Below are 16183 nucleotides of genomic sequence, written 5' to 3'. Positions count from 1 at the left end.
CTGGGAGCCCGCTCCTCTGCTGCCCTGCCCAGCCCCGGTGGCCATCCACCACGAGGCCACAGCCCCGCAGAACTGGGGCGCAGGCAAGAGAGGGGCAGCCGGGCCGGGTGGCCCTGGGGGCGCAGGGGGGGGCTCCACTCCAAAGCGGTGCACAGCCCTGCCCCTCGGCCCCGTGCTGATGGGGAGCAGCGGTGAGGAGTGACTCCCCGGCCCCCATCTCAGTTGCAGCGGGGGGGCTACAACCTCTGGGGTGTTCAGGAGATGCAAAATGACTGCCAAATAAACCAGACAATGAAGAAAATCAAGTCAAACTTCAACATTTCAGTTGTCGCTTTCCCTCTCCATTGCTATTTTTGTTTCCTGACTTGTGCGTGTGAGTGCATGTGTGTGCTTATGGATGTCTGTACATACATTTTGGGATGATTTGCTTTCTGTCGGATTTTTTTCTCTCCTGCTGTAAATGCAAAGCTTTGCGCTATGTTCGTTTAAATGTGGTCGCCCTTGGATTCAGAAAGGTTGTGCAGACACTGCTCAGGGGTGAGTTAATGGGGGGCACTTAGCAGCAAACTTCAGCTCTGCAGGAGGGAGTTTCCCCTCTGGATCTCCAGAGCTGACGCCTCTCCCGGCAAACATCTTTCTGCAAAAGGGAAGGGCTGGGGAAGTGCCTTGGTTTGCTCTGCTTTCTGCTCAGAAAAGCTCCTTTGACCACCCAGGAACGCCTGTAGCTGTGGGCTCTGGAGTGAGGATGGGTTTGTCCCACGGGCGACAGCATCTGTGCCACCCTGAACGGTGACGGGACCGGGAGGACAGAGCCTCAGTGGGGAGGCAAGGGCTGCGGCTGCTCTTGGATTAAGGTTAAACGGGAGGAGAGGCCGACCCCTCGCAGCTGCTGCTGTTCAAATGTTTTAGTTCCTGCTCTGTAAGCCCGGATTGACCTGCAGGCAGTAGAAAATGTCGAACAACAAACGGTCTCCCTGAAAGGAGAAAAATACCAGCAAAACCCTGAGAAAAAGACAGCGGGTTGTGTGGATTGCAGCCCGCTGGCTGGAAGCACCGGGGGGGCTCGGGGGGGCACAGGACGGGGCCGGGGGCCGCCCGCGCTGCCCGGCCTCCAGCTGCAGCCGGGCGGCTGGGCGCCAGAGGGTCCCGGGCCCCAGCCAAAGCGTCTCCCCCACTTCCTTTCCCCAAGGGAAGGTGCGATGCAAGGGGCCCCCTGGAGCCCCGGGGCCGCCGGCAGCGTCCTGGGGGCCACGGCGGCCGGGGAGGGCTCCTCACTGGGGTGGGCCAGGGCGGGCGCTGGGGGCCGGGCTCGGCTGCCTGCCCTGGGCCCGGCAGGTTCCCGGGGGGGCGATGCAGGGAGGCCCCCGGGGGGAGGAAGCTCGGGGGCCACGGGGAAGGATGGATCCCACGGGCCCTGCGCTGCCGGAGGGGAAGATGCCCCGGCCCTGCCGAGGAGGGCTGCGCTCGCCCACATGACTCAGGATATTCCCGGTGAGCTAAACCTGCGGCCTCGCAGGAGAATTTCAGGTCTCATTTCTTTTATTTTCTTGATTAAAAAAGGTGTGTATGCAGGGAGTGAGGGCTTCTGGTATTTAGTGTTTATTAGGAAAAAGCCTAAAATATCAGAGCACTTCTCTGATGCGGAATTGGCTGGTGGCAGCGGGGACAGAACGGAGCCGGGTCTTTTGTGGAAACCTGGGGACTTTGGCTCTGGTTTGAAGATGGACGTGTGGTTTCGGGGGGTTCCTGGCTCGGCGCTGGAAAGGGGCCGTGCCCTCGCCCCGGGAGCCGGCCGGGCCCGCGGCACATCCCCCGTCAGCGGCAGCGAGGTGGCGCATGGCCCGGGCCCTCGGCACCGCGGAGCCCCGTGGGCGCCCCGCACGCCGGCCCCGGCCCCCCTGTGCCTCGGTGTCCCCCCGGGCCCCAGCGTCCCCAGTGTCCCCCCGGTGTCTCCAATGTCCGCCCGGTGCCCCCCGCGGCCCGGCACCGCGCCGGCACCGCACGGGTTAACCGCTCCTCCCCCGCCCCTCGCTGTCTCTCTTCGCTTGCTACTTCGCCTTCCGCAGATTGACACATTCTCCTGGCGGCTGGGCCAGGCTGCCCAATCGGATACGAGCTCGGCGAGGCCCACGTGGGGGCGGGCCGCTCCCGCGGCGTTCCCATTGGCCAGCCGCCTCGGCGATTGCCAGCACGAGCCAGGCCCCACGTGGAGCTGGCGCTAGTTCATTGATCGGTCTCCCCGCAAAGCGGCTGCCGCGGCGGGCGGGGAGGGGGCGCCGAGCCCGGCCCGGGCGGGAGCGCAGCCAGCGGCCCGGTTCGGTTCGCCTCGGCCCGGCCCGGCTCGGCTCGGCTCGGCGCGCCCCGGCCCGGCCCGGCCCGCCGCAGGGGCGCGCGGCCGGGGCCGCGGCCAGGGCCAGCAGCGCGGTGAGTCTCATCCCGGGCCGGGCCGGTGCCGCTCCGCTCCGCTCCCCGGGCCCCCCCGGCGCGGTCCGGGCCCCGCTCGGGGCTGGGGCGGCGGCGCGGCCGGTGCCTCCCGCCGCTGAACCTGCTGCGGGCGGCGGCGGGGGCTATTGTCTGCGCGGAGCGGAGGGGCCGGGGCGGCGCCGGGCCGCGCAGCGGCGGGCGGGAGTCCCGAGTCGGGGCGCGGTGCCGGCGGCGGGCAGCTGGGGCCCGCAGCGCCCGCGAGGAGCCCTGGGGCCCCTCGGTCCCCCCGGGGCCCGGCTGCCGGCGCGGGGCTGCGGGGTCGCGGCTCGGCTCGGCTCGGCAGGCCCGGCCGGGGCGAGCAGTGCGGCCTCCGGAGCCGGGGCAAGGCTGGATGCTGGGGGGAGCCAGGCTGGGGCATCGGGGGTCCGTGCGCTGCGGGGCTTCTCCGCTGTGCGCGTTTCTGCCAGGACCCTGCGTCACGGGCCGCCTGCGTCCCGGCGCTCCCGGCCTGGCCCGCCAGGCCACGGGCAGCACGAGGCAGCGATTTCTCTGTCTCTCAGAGCTTCTGGCCGAGCTGGAGCTGGCAAATTTCTGTGGGCCCCGATCCTGAGAGCGCATCCAGCGTCCGGAGCAGCGTAAGGGACTCTGGGCCTGTTCGGTGCTGAAGATGTTCCCTCAAAACCGGCCCCCGGTGAGAATGCGACTTGGCATCATTCCCTTCCTGGCCAGGGGCGAGCACATGGGTCCTGTGACAGCTCTGCTGGCCCCATCCTTAACATGACTTTTGTGCCCCAGAACGGAGCAATCCTCACACCCCACTGGGGAGAGGTGGGAGATGTCTTTGGAGTATCTAGGCTTGAGCTTTGCCTGGAAAGTTGTGCCAACTGCATGTAATGGGCACGGGATTGTTTTTATTCTCCTTCTTCTTAAATCAGTGTTTGCGTCCCAGAGGTTTTTGGGGGGGGGAGAGGGAGGAAATCAGTTTTGTGAAATGCTAGAAGCTGAATTAGAGACAGGGCATTTCCATGGGGAACTGTTGGATGAAACCAGTAGGAAGCTTGGTTGCGTGACATACGGGTGAGGACGGACCGCTGTCCAGGGTGTGCAGGGTCTGCTGCCATGGCTTGGCTGGTAAGGGAAGGGCCTGGTGATCACCCTCCCTGCCCGCATGGGCGGTGTTCTCCATGGCATTGGCAATTATTAATTTTCCTCTTCTGGCTCAGTGACTGAACCAGTGCTGAAAATGATTGCCCTTCGTGTCTAGCCATAGCTAGTTTCCTTTGCAATAATTCTCTCTGCCTCCTCCTGCATGTGCCCCTTTCTTGAATGTGCCTATAGCCTCTTCCCTGGAGCATGGGAAACGCTCCCGGGAACACGTGAGCCTGTCGGGGGCCAGTCCTGCGCCGGCCCATGAGGCACCGGGGACAGCGGCAGTGACCCTGCTGGCCCTCTCCTCTGCCCAGGCCCATCTCCAGGCACCCTCCGCTGCTTCAGGAGCCACAGTGGCTGCCAGTGCCATCCCCGCCACCCCGCAGTCCCTGAAGCTGACTTACCCGGAGACCTTGGACCGGATCAAGGAGGAATTCCAGTTCCTGCAAAACCAATACCACAGGTGAGATGCTGCCAGGCCTCACATGCCAGCAAGAAGCTGGGCACTTAACTGGAGCTGGCAAGAGGCGGCTCCCCCCTCGGCGCTGGGCATCAGTGCGGGCTGGCAGCAAGGCCCATCCCTCGCTGCTGCGGGCACTGGTCCATCTGGAGGGTGGCTGTGCCAGGCACCACCTTGGCTGCTTGAAACAACATCGACTGAGGGGGAAATCTACCCTCCCTGGCCTCCCTCTGCCAAAAGCTCTGGGATGAGGGTACTGGCTTTTAGGGCCAAGCTTTTGGGCTGAACTGGAGCAGTCACTTAACAGACCTGCAGCCCCTCTGATCCCCTCCGCTGACAAGCAGGATCACCTCCCGTTCGCTGCATGTTGCTGGTCAGAGCAAGGTTTGAAATGCAGCTCGGCTTTGTAGCCCGCTCCATTTGGGAAGCAGATGCTGGGGAAGGGGTTAAAGCACTGCAGATTGCTCCCTGACAAGGGGAGCCCCTTGCTGTCCGTCTCTTCTTCCTCAGCCCCTTCCCCACCCTCTTTCAGGTGGTTTTCTTGGCTTGTGCTGAGAAATGGGATTGAGCCCGTGAGCGGGAGGCTGAAGCACATGGTGTGCAGGGAGGGTTTGTGCTCTGTCCAGCCTGGGAGATCTTGTCTGGCAGAGGGGGGAGCAGGGGGTCTCTCTTTCTCTTTCTCTCTCTCTTTCTTCTCTTTATTTTTACAGCTTGAAGTTAGAATGTGAAAAGCTGGCAACAGAAAAAACAGAAATCCAGCGTCATTATGTCATGGTTAGTGAGCTCCACCTGAAAGGAGTAGGGCTGGTGGGGGGTTTCTCCTCTGAACCATCAAAGGACATGCGGCCCCGGGATGCTTTGGCTTCCCCTCGTATTTGGGTTTTGGGGCCAGACCCTGGTTCCTGTGATTGTTATTGTCTCCTCTCTCTGCCCTGAAACATGCTGTGGTGTTGAAGCAGCACTTGCCGCTGTGGCTTGTGGTGGCAGTGAAGGGGTGGTGAAGCGTTCCCGTGCAGCTCATCTCCTTTCTGACCGGCAGCGATGGGAGCAGCGGTGGGGAGCCCTGGGAGGGCTGTGTCCATCGTGTGGTCAGGCTGACCTCGCAAACCAGTGCTGGAGAGGACTTTCTGGCTGTGAGTCCCCCGCAGCTCCCCGCTGCTGCTGACGCTGTGTTCTCCCCTTGCAGTACTACGAGATGTCCTACGGCCTGAACATCGAGATGCACAAGCAGGTGAGTCTTAGCGGGGCAGGGAGTTGCCTCTGCTCCCCATCCCTGTCGCCCTGTCCCTGCCCTCCTGGCCCTTTTGGGTTGTCCTTCCCCAGAGAAAGCGTGGGAAGCTGGGCCTTGGCATAGGCTGGGGAAGGGCATGCTGTGGGGAACGTGCCCCTTTCCTGTGTTTCGGGGAGCTCTGCCCCATTCTGTGTCGTGGCCTCACTGGGAGAGCTGCCCCTGCCCACACGTGTGCTCCCGCGCACGCGTGCCCTGGCGTGGCCAGCGGCCGGTTTGGGAGCGTGCCGCAGGCTGGCTTGCCGGGGACTCGTCGCGGTGGGGAGAGGCGTTGTGGAGGAGCCGGGTTTTCATGCCCGTCCGCAAGCACCAGGTTGCGAGTGGCCGCTTAGGGGAGCGTGTGGAGGAGAGCGGCTCCGTGGGGCAGGGGATGCCAGGGCTCCGCACCGGGGTGATAAACTGCTGCTCGAGGGGTTTGCAGCAGCGCAGCGCCTGGCCGGCCCTGGGACAGCTTGCCGGGGGGTGCCGGGCTTGAGGAGCCCCCCGAGGTGGGGGGGGCCGGGGCGCGGGGCGTGCAGTGAGGTGGGCTTGCGAGGCTGAGCCGCGCGGCCCCCGGCTGCCTGCCTGCGCCTCCCCCCTCCCCTGCTCCCGCTGTGCTGCGCTCTGGGTCACCAGCTGCTCCGCGCCTCCGAGACAGAAGGTTTCTTCTCATCTATTTTTAAAAAGGCTGCAGAGGAGCCTGGCGAGGCGTGCTCCAGCGCGGCCCTCCTTCCTCCCCGGCCCCGCGCTCTGCACCCCGCCTCGGCCAACTGTTGCGCGGGAGCCGGCGGCCCCGGCGGCCGGGGGTTTGAACCCGCTTGGCGGGGGGGTTTGCTGCTCTTGCTTCCCCCCCCCCCCCCCCTCCGTGCGCGCTGCCCCTCGCCGCCGTCCTGCAGAAGGGGAGGGACGCCTGGCAAGGCCGGGGGGGCGGAGGCGTGCAGTGGCCCCTGTGAGAGGCCGGGTGCCGGGGGGCTGCGGCTCGGTGCCCCCTCCCGGAGGGCTGCGTGCTCCTTTCATCTGGCTGCTGCTTCTCCCTCTCGGCCTTGCAGGCGGCCGTGTTCGCTGCCGCTTCCAGGTGCCGCTGGCCGCCTGCCAGCGAGCTGTCTGCACTTTTAACGAGGGCCCGTAAGTCTGTGCTCTGACAGCCAGCGGCCATTGTGTGAAAAATGGGAACCGCCTGCGCGGGAGGCCGCAGGTTATCGGCGCTGCAGGGGGATCGAGTCGCCTCACCTCCCCGTCCCTTCCCCCCGAATCTGGCGCGGCTCGTGTGCCCGGGGTCCCGCATCCCTGGAGGCGCCGGCAAAGCCCGGCGCCCCATCTGCGCTGCGCCGGGGCCGTGTCACTCGCGCCATGCCTCCGTCCTTCGCCCCCGCCGCCAGCCCAGCTCCCGCCTCAGGGCGCCCGGCCGGGGGAGCCAGCCTGGCCCCGCGGCTCCGCAGTGCACCGGAAGGGCCGGAGTCTGGGATGGTCTTGCCCTGGGTTCGTCGGGGGAAATGGGGCTGAGCAGCTGGAGGATCTGGGCTCTGATGCGAGAGGCCTCACAGCAGCCGCAGGCTCGGCAGGGGAGGCTGCAGGCAGGAATGGGCAGGAGATGTTAATTTTTTACTGTTGTTTTGTTTTTGGTGTGGAACTGGCCTGTAGCTTTTTGTAAAACCACCTCCCTGAGTCTGCCTGGCCTTGGACTTGCTCACCGCGAGCCGCAGGGGAGGTGACGGTGCTGGTGGCTGGGGGGGCTGCAAACAGCATGATCATTTTTCATGCTGAGAGCGTTAAAGTGCCAGTAAATTGCACATTAACGAGTGCGAGTGAATTGGAGGCAGCTCTCCCCAAGGAGCTGCTGCCCATCAGTGCATTAGGGAAGAGAATCCATCACTGCTGGCCCCAGGAGACAGCTAAATCCTTCCCAGAACTGCTGCCTGCCAAATCTCCTTGCTTGCTTTTTTTCCCCCCTTTCTTTCTTTCCCCTTTTTCCTCCCTTGGAAGGGGAAGTGAGGGCGGGTGCTGGATTGTTTCTCCTCTGTGAGCCTGGCAAAGCCAGCGTGGTGGCCGCTGCGGAGGGTGGCCCGGGGTGGCCCTGGCTTTGCTCCCCGTGTGGGCTGGCCGTTGCTGCAGCCCCTCACCTCAGCCTCGCGGCGCCCAGGCCGAGCAGGGCGAGGGAGACCTGCCCAAGGTTGGTGGCCGGGAGGTTCGGGCACCCGGCTCAGCACCCGGCTGTTTGGGCCCTTCAGCGTGCGGTCTGGACCCCTCCTGGGGCTGGACAGGAGGGGTGGACTCTACCCTCTGTCCTCCGAGCCCCCCGCTGGGTCCATAGCACTTCCCTCCTCCTGACCTGGCATGTCCCCTGCCCCGGGCACGGGGAAGCTCGGGGCAGCGCCTTGCCTGCAGCACCCCCAGCCTGCCCGGGAATGGAGGACGCTTGGGTTTATGGAAAATCACTGATCTTCCCCCAGCTGCCTCTCCCGCATTGGGCCGGGGGGTCCTGGCTCGGTGCGAGCTGGGCAAGGAACAGCGTGGGCTTCTCCGCTGCTTCCTTCGAGCAGCGTCTGCTCTCCCAGCCATCTCTGCAGAGTGCCAGGCCCCTTCCCCAGGGATGCGGCTGCGGGGCAGGGAGAGCCGGCTCCTGGGAAGCTCGCGGGCCTGGTCTGGCCCCCGCAGCCGCGGGGCCTCGGTGGGAGCCCAGCGCAGCCCTGCGCACTGTCCCTTTCCTGCCCCATGCTCCACGCTCCTGATTGCTTGTGGCACTCAAGTGTTGCAGAAAAACAGCAGCTGTAAGGAGAGCACCTCTCCAGGGCTTCCCGGCAAGCCTGGGAGAGCGGCAATTAGCATCCGGCACTGCCAAGCGAGGCTGCGCACGGAGCGGTGGTGGGGAGCCGCAGGGCCAGGGCACGCTGATCCAGCACGGCAGGGTTGAGGTCCCGTGGCGGTGGCGCCAGGGGTCTCCGTGTCCCGTGGCAGCATCCCTGGCGCGGGCTGGCCTCTGGGTGTGGAGCAGGGAGGGCTCACGCGGGGGCCCTCGGAGGGGAGAGGGGGACGATGCTGGGCTTGTGGTTTTGGAGGGGGCATTAGGAAGAGCAGGGAGCTTCTCCAGTCCTGCCCTGGTGCTTTGGCACCTGGGTGCTGAGCAGCAGCTCTTGGGGATGAGCACCAGCACGTTGGTGCAGCCCAGCTGGATGCCTGGGAGGTGGCAGGGAGACTCTGCTTGCCATGGCGAGCCCCAGTGGAGGGAGGGGGTCTCCTGGTGCCCATCAGCCCGTGACTTTGGGGCAGTGGGGCACAGTGCGTGGGGACAGTCCTGCCCTTGTCCTCTGATGTCCTCTGCCTGTCTTCTGCTTCCAGACGGAGATCGCCAAGCGGCTCAATGTGATCTGTGCCCAGCTCATCCCGTTCCTGTCTCAGGAGGTGGGTGAGCCCTGGACAGGGATGCACAGAGCTCCCTCCGGCCCTTGTTGCTTCTGTAGCCAGGCCCCGTGCTCCAGGCTGGGTGGAAAGGGGTTGCTTTTGCCCGGTTCCCTGGAGAAATGAGCCTGCCATGACCCCATTAGCAGCACGAGTCAGTGGGTTTGCCCCAGCTGCAGCGGCGGGTGGGAGCATGGGGCAGCGTCCCCGAGGGTCCTGAGCCGCAAGGACGGCGGCAGCTGGGGCGGGAGCGGGTGCTGCCGGGGGTTGGCCCCTCGCCGGCCCCCCGGGCGCCCACTCACCCCTCTGTCCCGGCAGCACCAGCAGCAGGTGGTCCAGGCCGTGGAGCGGGCGAAGCAGGTGACTATGACCGACCTGAATGCGGCGATTGGGGTACGTGAACCCTCTGCCCCCCGGCCGGCCAGCCTTCGCGCGCCCAGGGCCCAGGCCGCCCCCGTCCAGCCTTTTGCTCTGCCCCACCGGGGTGGAGAGGGAGGGAGGGAGGGCAAAGCCCGGCAGGGCTGGGGGGCGTCAGCAGCAGGGGGAACCGGAGCGTAATCCTGCCCCTGCGGAGACGCCGCTCTCTGCGAGCCTCGGGGAGGGGGTCGGTGGCTCGTGCCAGCCCCGTGTCCTGGTGTCCGCCGGCCGCAGAGGCGGGAGGCGGTGGCTGCCGCCATCCCTGCGCGTCGGTTGTCCCCATGCGACGGTGGGGCCGGGTGAGCCCCCATCCCTGGGGTGAGAGGGGGCCGCCGGGGAATGTGCCCTCTCCCGGCTCCCTCCTCTCCCGTGCTGCTCTCGCCTCTGCTGCCGGCCGGAGCAGGGCACCTTCCCTCGCCGGGGCCGCCCTGACTCGGGCCCTTTGGCTCTGCTTTCCTCTCTGCTCCCCTCCCTCCAGCACCAGCTCCAAACGCAGCACCTCTCGCACCACGCTCCCCCCATCCCGCTGACCCCCCACCCCTCGGGGCTGCAGCCCCCCGGCCTGGCTGGCCTCGGCAGCGCCTCGGGGCTGCTGGCGCTCTCGGGAGCGCTGGGGGCCCAGGCCCAGCTCCTGGCCAAGGACGACCGGGGCGGCCACGACGCTGAGCACAGAGGTGAGCGGGGGCCCGGGGCGGGGGGACGGGGGGTCCGCCGTGCGGCTGCGCTGCCCCCCACGCCGGGCCCCGCGGGGGTCCCATGGGGCTGGGCTCGGGGCGCAGCCCCCCGCGGGCACCTGGCACCCCACCGTGCCCAGCTCCCTGGGCCGGCGGGGCGGCCGCGGCGGGTGGCACAGCCGTGTCCCTTCCTTTCCGCCTCGTCCTGCTGCTGCTCGCCGTCGCCATGGAGACAGAGCGGGACCCCGGCCCCGTAAGTGCCTCTTCCCACCTTTCCTTCCTGCCGTGCCGGGCTCCGGCCTGGGAGCCCTGGGAGCGGGGCCCGGCAGGCCCTGGCAGGGTCTGGGTCCGGCTCCGTGGCGGGTGGCCCCAGTGCCAGGGATCCTGCTCCCGCGGGGCGGCCGGGCCGGGAGGGGGGGCAGCGTCCCCTGCCCGCTCCTGCAGCAGCGCGGGGGACGTGCCGGCGCCGGCGGCCCCTCGGCCCGGAGCGTCCTGAGCTGGGCTGGCGGCCCCTGACGCCTGCTCCTCCCGCCCAGAGCTCCCTGGCGCTGCCCAACGGGGAGCGGGCGCGGGCCATCTCCGAGTACCTGAGCAGCAGCAGCAAGAAGAGGAAGGTGGAGGACAAGGACTTCGTCACGGACTACGTGAGCCCTGGCGAGGGGGCTGGTGCATCCCCCCCGGCCGGGCGAGGAGCGGAGGCTGGCGGCGCCTCTCCGCTTCCCTGCTCTTCCGGGGCCGGGGCAGCCGGCTTGGTGCCAACCAGCCTCCCTGTGTTTCAGGGCAGCGACGCAGACAAAAGCGAGGACAACTTGGTGGTGGATGAGGTTAGTGCACCAGGGCTGGGGTCGGCACCGGCCCTGTCTCCCCACGGGAGCCATGGGACTCAAGCTGCCAGCCCTCGCTGGGATGGCAGGAATGAGCCCCCATGCACAGGCTCCCCACCGGGCCCTTGCCGGAGCCGCTCGCTCGCCCTGGCGGTGCTTGGGCAGGAGGCTGCTGCCTGCTGATTGCCCTCCCCATCCCTGTCTTTCCGTCCCCCAGGACCCCTCGTCCCCACACAGTGTCCACTCCTACTCGTCCCGGGAGAACGGTCTGGAGAAGGTCCCGCTGGGGAGGAAGGAGGCCGTACCGCTGAGCCCCACCTCCATGGCCTCCTCCAGCAGTGCGTCCCCCTCCCGCAGCAGGGATGCGCCTGCGGTGAGCAGGGACGTGCACGACGGCAGCCCGGGGCTGGGCCGGGGGATGCAACCCTCTACACCCACCTGGGGGGGTCTGTGGTGTCGGGGGGATGGAGAAGGGTGGAAGCCCCCCTCCTTGCATCCCGTCCCCGCGCTCCCTACAGCTTTGCCTGGGCAGCGTGGACGCACTCTGTCCTGGCTGGCGAGGGGTGAGGGAAGGACTCAGCTCGCTGGGGTGTGCTGGACGGGGCGGGGGGAGATGCCCTGCCGGGGGATGCGCGTGCTGACCCTCTGCTCTGCTCTGCTCCTGGCAGGTGGAGAAGGCAGGCACCCCCAGCCTGAAGCCCAGCACACCCACGTCGCAGGACGCGCCCCCGGGTGCCAGCAGCGGCACCCCGCAGTTTCGTCCCGCTGCTGCCAAGGCCCTGGACCCCTTAGGTGAGGGGCAGGTGTGACTCCCGCTGCCCCTGGCTCCGCCACCGGTGGGCTCCTGGGCCGGCATCCATCCCGCCAGCTGCGGCGGCGCCTCCTCACCCGCGTCTCCCCGCAGCCCTAGGCCTGCGGACCCCGCTGGGCGTGCAGAGCCCCTACTCGGCCGCCTTTGGCATGGCTCATCCCGCCATCAATGGGGACGTGGCCGGGAGCAGCGCCTACGCCAGCCTCCACCTCGTGTCCCCCCAGCTCAACGGGGCCGCGGCCGCCGTCGGCGCCGCCGGGAGCTACGGACGGTCCCCGCTGGTGAGCGACGCGTGCCGGGGGGCCGCGGGCCTGGCGGTGCCCCCCGGCCTCACCCTGTGCCCCCCCCAGGTTGGCTACGACCCCCACCCGCACATGCGCGTCCCAGGACTGGCGGCTGGCATGCAAGTGGGGACGTCGGGGAAGCCGTAAGTGGGGCGGCGCTCAGGGGTCCCGCGGGGCTTTAGGGGAGGCAAAGGCAAGCGGCGGGCAGGCATGGAGCGGGAGGTGCGTGCCCGGCCCCCTTCCCTGCGGCACCTCGCTGCTCGTGCGCCGCCTCCCCGGGCCGGCTGCTCTCCGTGCCGGGGGCCCGGGGCGCCCCTTCACCGCTCTGCCCCTTTCCAGCGCCTACTCCTTCCACGTCAGCGCCGACGGGCAGATGCAGCCGGTGCCTTTCCCGCCCGACGCCCTCATCGGCTCCGGCATCCCCCGCCACGCGCGGCAGCTCCACACCCTGACCCATGGCGAGGTGGTCTGCGCCGTCACCATCAGCAACTCCACGCGGCACGTCTACACAGGGGGCAAGGGCTGCGTGAAGGTGTGGGACGTGGGGCAGCCAGGCACCAAGACGGCCGTGGCGCAGCTGGACTGCTTGGTAAGGCGGCAGCGCTGGGCACCCGGCACCGGTGCGGCAGGTCTGGGCACCCCCGGGATAGCGGGCGGGATTGGGGCCACCCGTGTCCGGGGATGGGAGTGCGCAGGGTGCAGCATGGCCTTGGTCCTGCAAGGGGGAATGCTGGAGGTCAGATGTTGGAAAGGGCTTGGAAAGGCCTGGCAGAAATTCCTGGAAGACCAGTCCAGAGGTGGCTAATAAATCTGCCACGGCGGAGACTGCTGGCTTCCGTCTTGGAAACTCCCTGAATGCCGGCTGCGGGGCGCCGGGTGGGCTGGGGCCGGGGCCAGGGAGGTCGCTCTTAGCGTGGTGTGTTTCCATGGCCAGTGCCATCACGCCCTTGTGGAGACGAGCTCTGGGACAGCCCTGGCTGCCGGGATGCGGGGACACCTGGAAGCGGTGGCCGGGCACTGGGGAAAGACTCAGTATTTGCAAGTGGCATTGCTCGCTGCGACTGCCTTGGGGCTGGAGTGGCCTCTCCAGTCGCAGCCTCCCCCCGCACCACTCCTTGGTCAGGGCTAGATCCTGCACAGCCTGAAGCATCGCTTGCATCCAGCACCGTCCCTGTTTCTGCTTTTGCTTGTGCGAGTCTGCCCGGCCGGGAGGGAGAACTTCTATTTCTTTTATGAATAAATTAAATGGGCTGTCAGACCACAGTAGCTCACCAGAGCCAAGCTCGAGACATGGCCATCACCTGAGAGTATTTTTAACCTGTGTTCTTTGGGTTTATTTTATATGGGTGGCTGGGATCGGAGTCCCTGTGCCTGCTTTGAGCAGCCCAAATCCAAGCCCTCCTCTTTTCTACTTGCCGGCCTTGGGGCCTGGGCAGCCTGACAAATATTATTCCTGGAGCGGTGCTGACCTTGAGGATACAGATACATAAACAAGGAAATGACTGAGTCATGATAATTTCAAGCTGTATCAGAAAGTCGTGGGGGGGAGAACAGTATTTTAGTGCTCGGAGCAGTGGCTGTCGCAGGCTTGCCCAGCGGCTGTGCTGTGGCTCAGGGTGTTTGCGGTGGTGGGATGAGCTTGCAGCCGGGGCAGCGGTGCCTCCTGCCCACGGTTTGGGGCAGCAGCAGCGCGCAGGGTGAAGGGACAGGACTGGGCTGGCACAGAGGTGACACCCTGCATGTCCCTGGGGCCGTGCACAGGCAGCTCCCACTGCCTGCCCCGCTGCTCCCGTGTACCCCCCCCCCCCCAGGCTCTGGCCGCGTCCCAGCCCCCGGGAGCTGCAGCACTACCTCTGCTCCAGCCCCCGGCAGGGTCTGGCATGGGCTGGCAGTGCAGGACGGGTGCGGGAGCCCTGGAGGGCAGGGGCTAATGGGGCTCCTTCCCGTGCCCCAGAACCGGGACAACTACATCCGCTCCTGCAAGCTGCTCCCTGATGGCCGCAGCCTCATCGTGGGGGGGGAGGCCAGCACCCTGTCCATCTGGGACCTGGCCGCCCCCACGCCCCGCATCAAGGCCGAGCTCACCTCCTCCGCGCCTGCCTGCTATGCCCTAGCCATCAGCCCCGACGCCAAGGTCTGCTTCTCCTGCTGCAGCGACGGCAACATCGTGGTGTGGGACCTGCAGAACCAGACCTTGGTCAGGTGAGGGCTGGGGCTCGGGGCTTGTTGGACCGAGGCCTTCCCCACTCCCTGCCCAGGGCATTCCCCCTCCACCCCAGCCACGGGATGCAGCAGGGATCTCCAGCTCTTCTAGCTGCCAAGGCGCTGCCCTGGCCCCAGCTGGGCTCTGCAGCTCTGACTGCCGCGTGCTCGCGTGCTCGGTCCCCTCTTTCCCAGGCAGTTTCAAGGCCACACGGATGGCGCGAGCTGCATTGATATTTCCAATGATGGCACCAAGCTGTGGACAGGGGGGCTGGACAACACGGTGCGGTGCTGGGACCTGCGGGAAGGCCGTCAGCTGCAGCAGCACGACTTCAGCTCGCAGGTAGGGGCGGGGGCTGGCCGGGACCGTCGCGAGGCTGGCTGGTCCCCAGGGTGCTGGTGCCTGATGTGGCCTTCTCTCCAGATCTTCTCCCTGGGGTACTGCCCCACGGGCGAGTGGCTCGCCGTCGGCATGGAGAGCAGCAATGTGGAGATCCTGCATGTGACCAAACCTGACAAGTACCAGCTGCACCTCCACGAGAGCTGCGTCCTGTCCCTCAAGTTCGCCTCCTGCGGTAAGCACGCCAGCTCCTGGCCACCTGGCTCCAAATGCTCACAGCTGTGGGTCTCCTGGTGGCCTCCCTCCCCTGGGCTCGTTGTGCCGGCTCAGAGCACTGGATCCTCTTGCCATCTACGTCCTGGATGGATGCAGGCAGCTCTTGCACCCCAGCAAGCTGGTGGTGCCATGCAGCAAGGAGCATCCCTCTGGAGCAGCACCTCCTGCAGCTGCAGGTTCAGCTCCGTGTCCCCCAGGATCCCCCTTCCTCTTCCCTAGTTCATGTTCTTCAAAAACGCAGCTGGTTAGCCAAGGGGCTGAGAAGTTTCCCTTTTGTCCCCACATTATCTGATGTATCTGGGCAAGCGTTGCTGCAGGAACATAGCTGGTGGACCTGATTTGGTGATGTGATGCTCTTTGTGCCTTCTGTTCCTCTCCCAGGGAAGTGGTTTGTGAGCACGGGGAAGGATAACCTGCTGAACGCCTGGCGCACGCCCTACGGTGCCAGCATATTCCAGGTGAGGGGCGCGCGTGCCCCCTTCCACCCCGGAGCGGATGGGAAATGTTGCCATCAGGGGGAGGTTGTCCAGAGCTGGGAACTGCCCACTATCACTCAAGTGGAAACTTGTTTTAGCAGTAATAAACCAACTTATTCCCTGCAGCCTCCTCTGACATAAGTCAGGGCCCCAAATCAAGGGGTGGGGGGGGGGGTTAGCAGCACCTTGCGGGACCCCGTTCTGGGGCTGGGTCTCGTACCCACCCCTGCCCTCCCTCTCTCCAGTCCAAGGAGTCCTCCTCCGTCCTCAGCTGCGACGTTTCCACGGACGATCAGTTCATCGTCACTGGCTCAGGGGACAAGAAGGCTACGGTTTATGAGGTCATTTACTGAAAGAGAGCGGTGGCACCTGCAGGCGCAGAGCAGGGAGGGTCTATTCCACGTGGGCAGACGGACATCGGCAAGGGCAGATGGATGGACTCTACCTGCCGGCTTCCCAAAGACCTTGCAGCCGTGGCTGGGGACCTCTGCGCCCGAGGAGAGCAGTGAGGGGCAGTGGTGCCCCTGGGACCACGTCCAGGCACCGGGCTGGGCTGGGAGGTGGTGGCTACTGGTCGCAGTGAATTTCCTGGGGACTTTCTCCTTTTTTTGTTCTTTCTTTGTTGGTTTGTTTCTAAATCGGGACTGGGGGGGGGGGTGCGGGAAGGGGTCTTTTTTTTTAATGTAACGTTTTGTTTTTTTGTTAAGGCTCTAGGCCAGGCTGGAGAGGATGTGCTCTGTCCTTATCTCCTTCTGTGCCTCCTAGAGTGTATTTAATAATGAAAACAAACAAAAAAGCAGAGCTGTGCCTTGTCCTGGGCAGCAGCGGGAGCCCAGGGAGTGCAGCAGCTCCTGGATGAAACCCTCAGTGCTCTGGGGCTGTAGGAGTGAGTCAAGCCAGGATCGGGGAGACCAGGCAGTAGCGTCCTCTCCTGCTAGGGAGGGTGATGCATTTAGCCTCCACTGCTGCTAAATGTTCCTGGAACAGAGCATGGTCATGGCTGCGCTGTGCTGCAGGCAGGGCATTTTGGCTGTGTACCTGCATTTGCTCTGCTTAGAGATGCATTTGTCTTCTGCTCTGCTCCTCCTGGAGAGAAATCCAGTGGTGGAGCTCCCCGGTGCTGAGGAATGCTGAACTCGGCACGCGGGTGCTGAGCACAAGGGTGGCGGTGAAGGGGAGAACA

The 16183-nt window shown here is 66.0% G+C and overlaps 1 protein-coding gene across 3 annotated transcripts; it reads left to right on the top strand.

The window, feature by feature from the left end:
- Positions 1–2357: 2357 nt before the first annotated feature.
- Positions 2358–15647, top strand: LOC106486391 (transducin-like enhancer protein 1). 3 transcript variants are annotated; one of them, XM_067312588.1, is made up of 21 exons: positions 2358–2424; positions 2985–3115; positions 3888–4036; positions 4744–4807; positions 5220–5264; positions 8637–8699; positions 9015–9056; positions 9592–9787; positions 10024–10040; positions 10324–10431; positions 10567–10611; positions 10829–10984; positions 11280–11403; positions 11516–11703; positions 11773–11849; positions 12046–12295; positions 13661–13908; positions 14104–14251; positions 14333–14483; positions 14906–14982; positions 15246–15647. In XM_067312588.1, exons 2-21 carry the CDS (start codon positions 3092–3094, stop codon positions 15351–15353), a joined length of 2280 nt encoding a protein of 759 aa, XP_067168689.1. In that variant the 5' UTR covers positions 2358–2424; positions 2985–3091; the 3' UTR covers positions 15354–15647. The 3 variants fall into 3 exon arrangements, with proteins under 3 accessions (XP_067168689.1, XP_067168688.1, XP_067168687.1); XM_067312587.1 differs by having other exon boundaries at positions 9015–9089; positions 12067–12295; XM_067312586.1 differs by having other exon boundaries at positions 9015–9089.
- Positions 15648–16183: the final 536 nt, after the last annotated feature.

The sequence above is a fragment of the Apteryx mantelli genome, chromosome 30, assembly GCF_036417845.1.
Source record: "Apteryx mantelli isolate bAptMan1 chromosome 30, bAptMan1.hap1, whole genome shotgun sequence".
Classification (NCBI taxonomy): Eukaryota; Metazoa; Chordata; class Aves; order Apterygiformes; family Apterygidae; genus Apteryx; species Apteryx mantelli.
This window is presented reverse-complemented; position numbering and strand designations above follow the sequence as displayed.

What these genes read in the sequence shown, in the direction of transcription:
- LOC106486391 (XM_067312586.1), top strand. Translation starts at nt 3,092, where the DNA reads ATGTTCCCTCAAAACCGGCCCCCG. An exon ending in GTGGGGACGTCGGGGAAGCC is followed by an intron (nt 11,850 to 12,045) that starts GTAAGTGGGGCG and finishes GCCCCTTTCCAG; the next exon opens with CGCCTACTCCTTCCACGTCA. An exon ending in CAGAACCAGACCTTGGTCAG is followed by an intron (nt 13,909 to 14,103) that starts GTGAGGGCTGGG and finishes CCTCTTTCCCAG; the next exon opens with GCAGTTTCAAGGCCACACGG.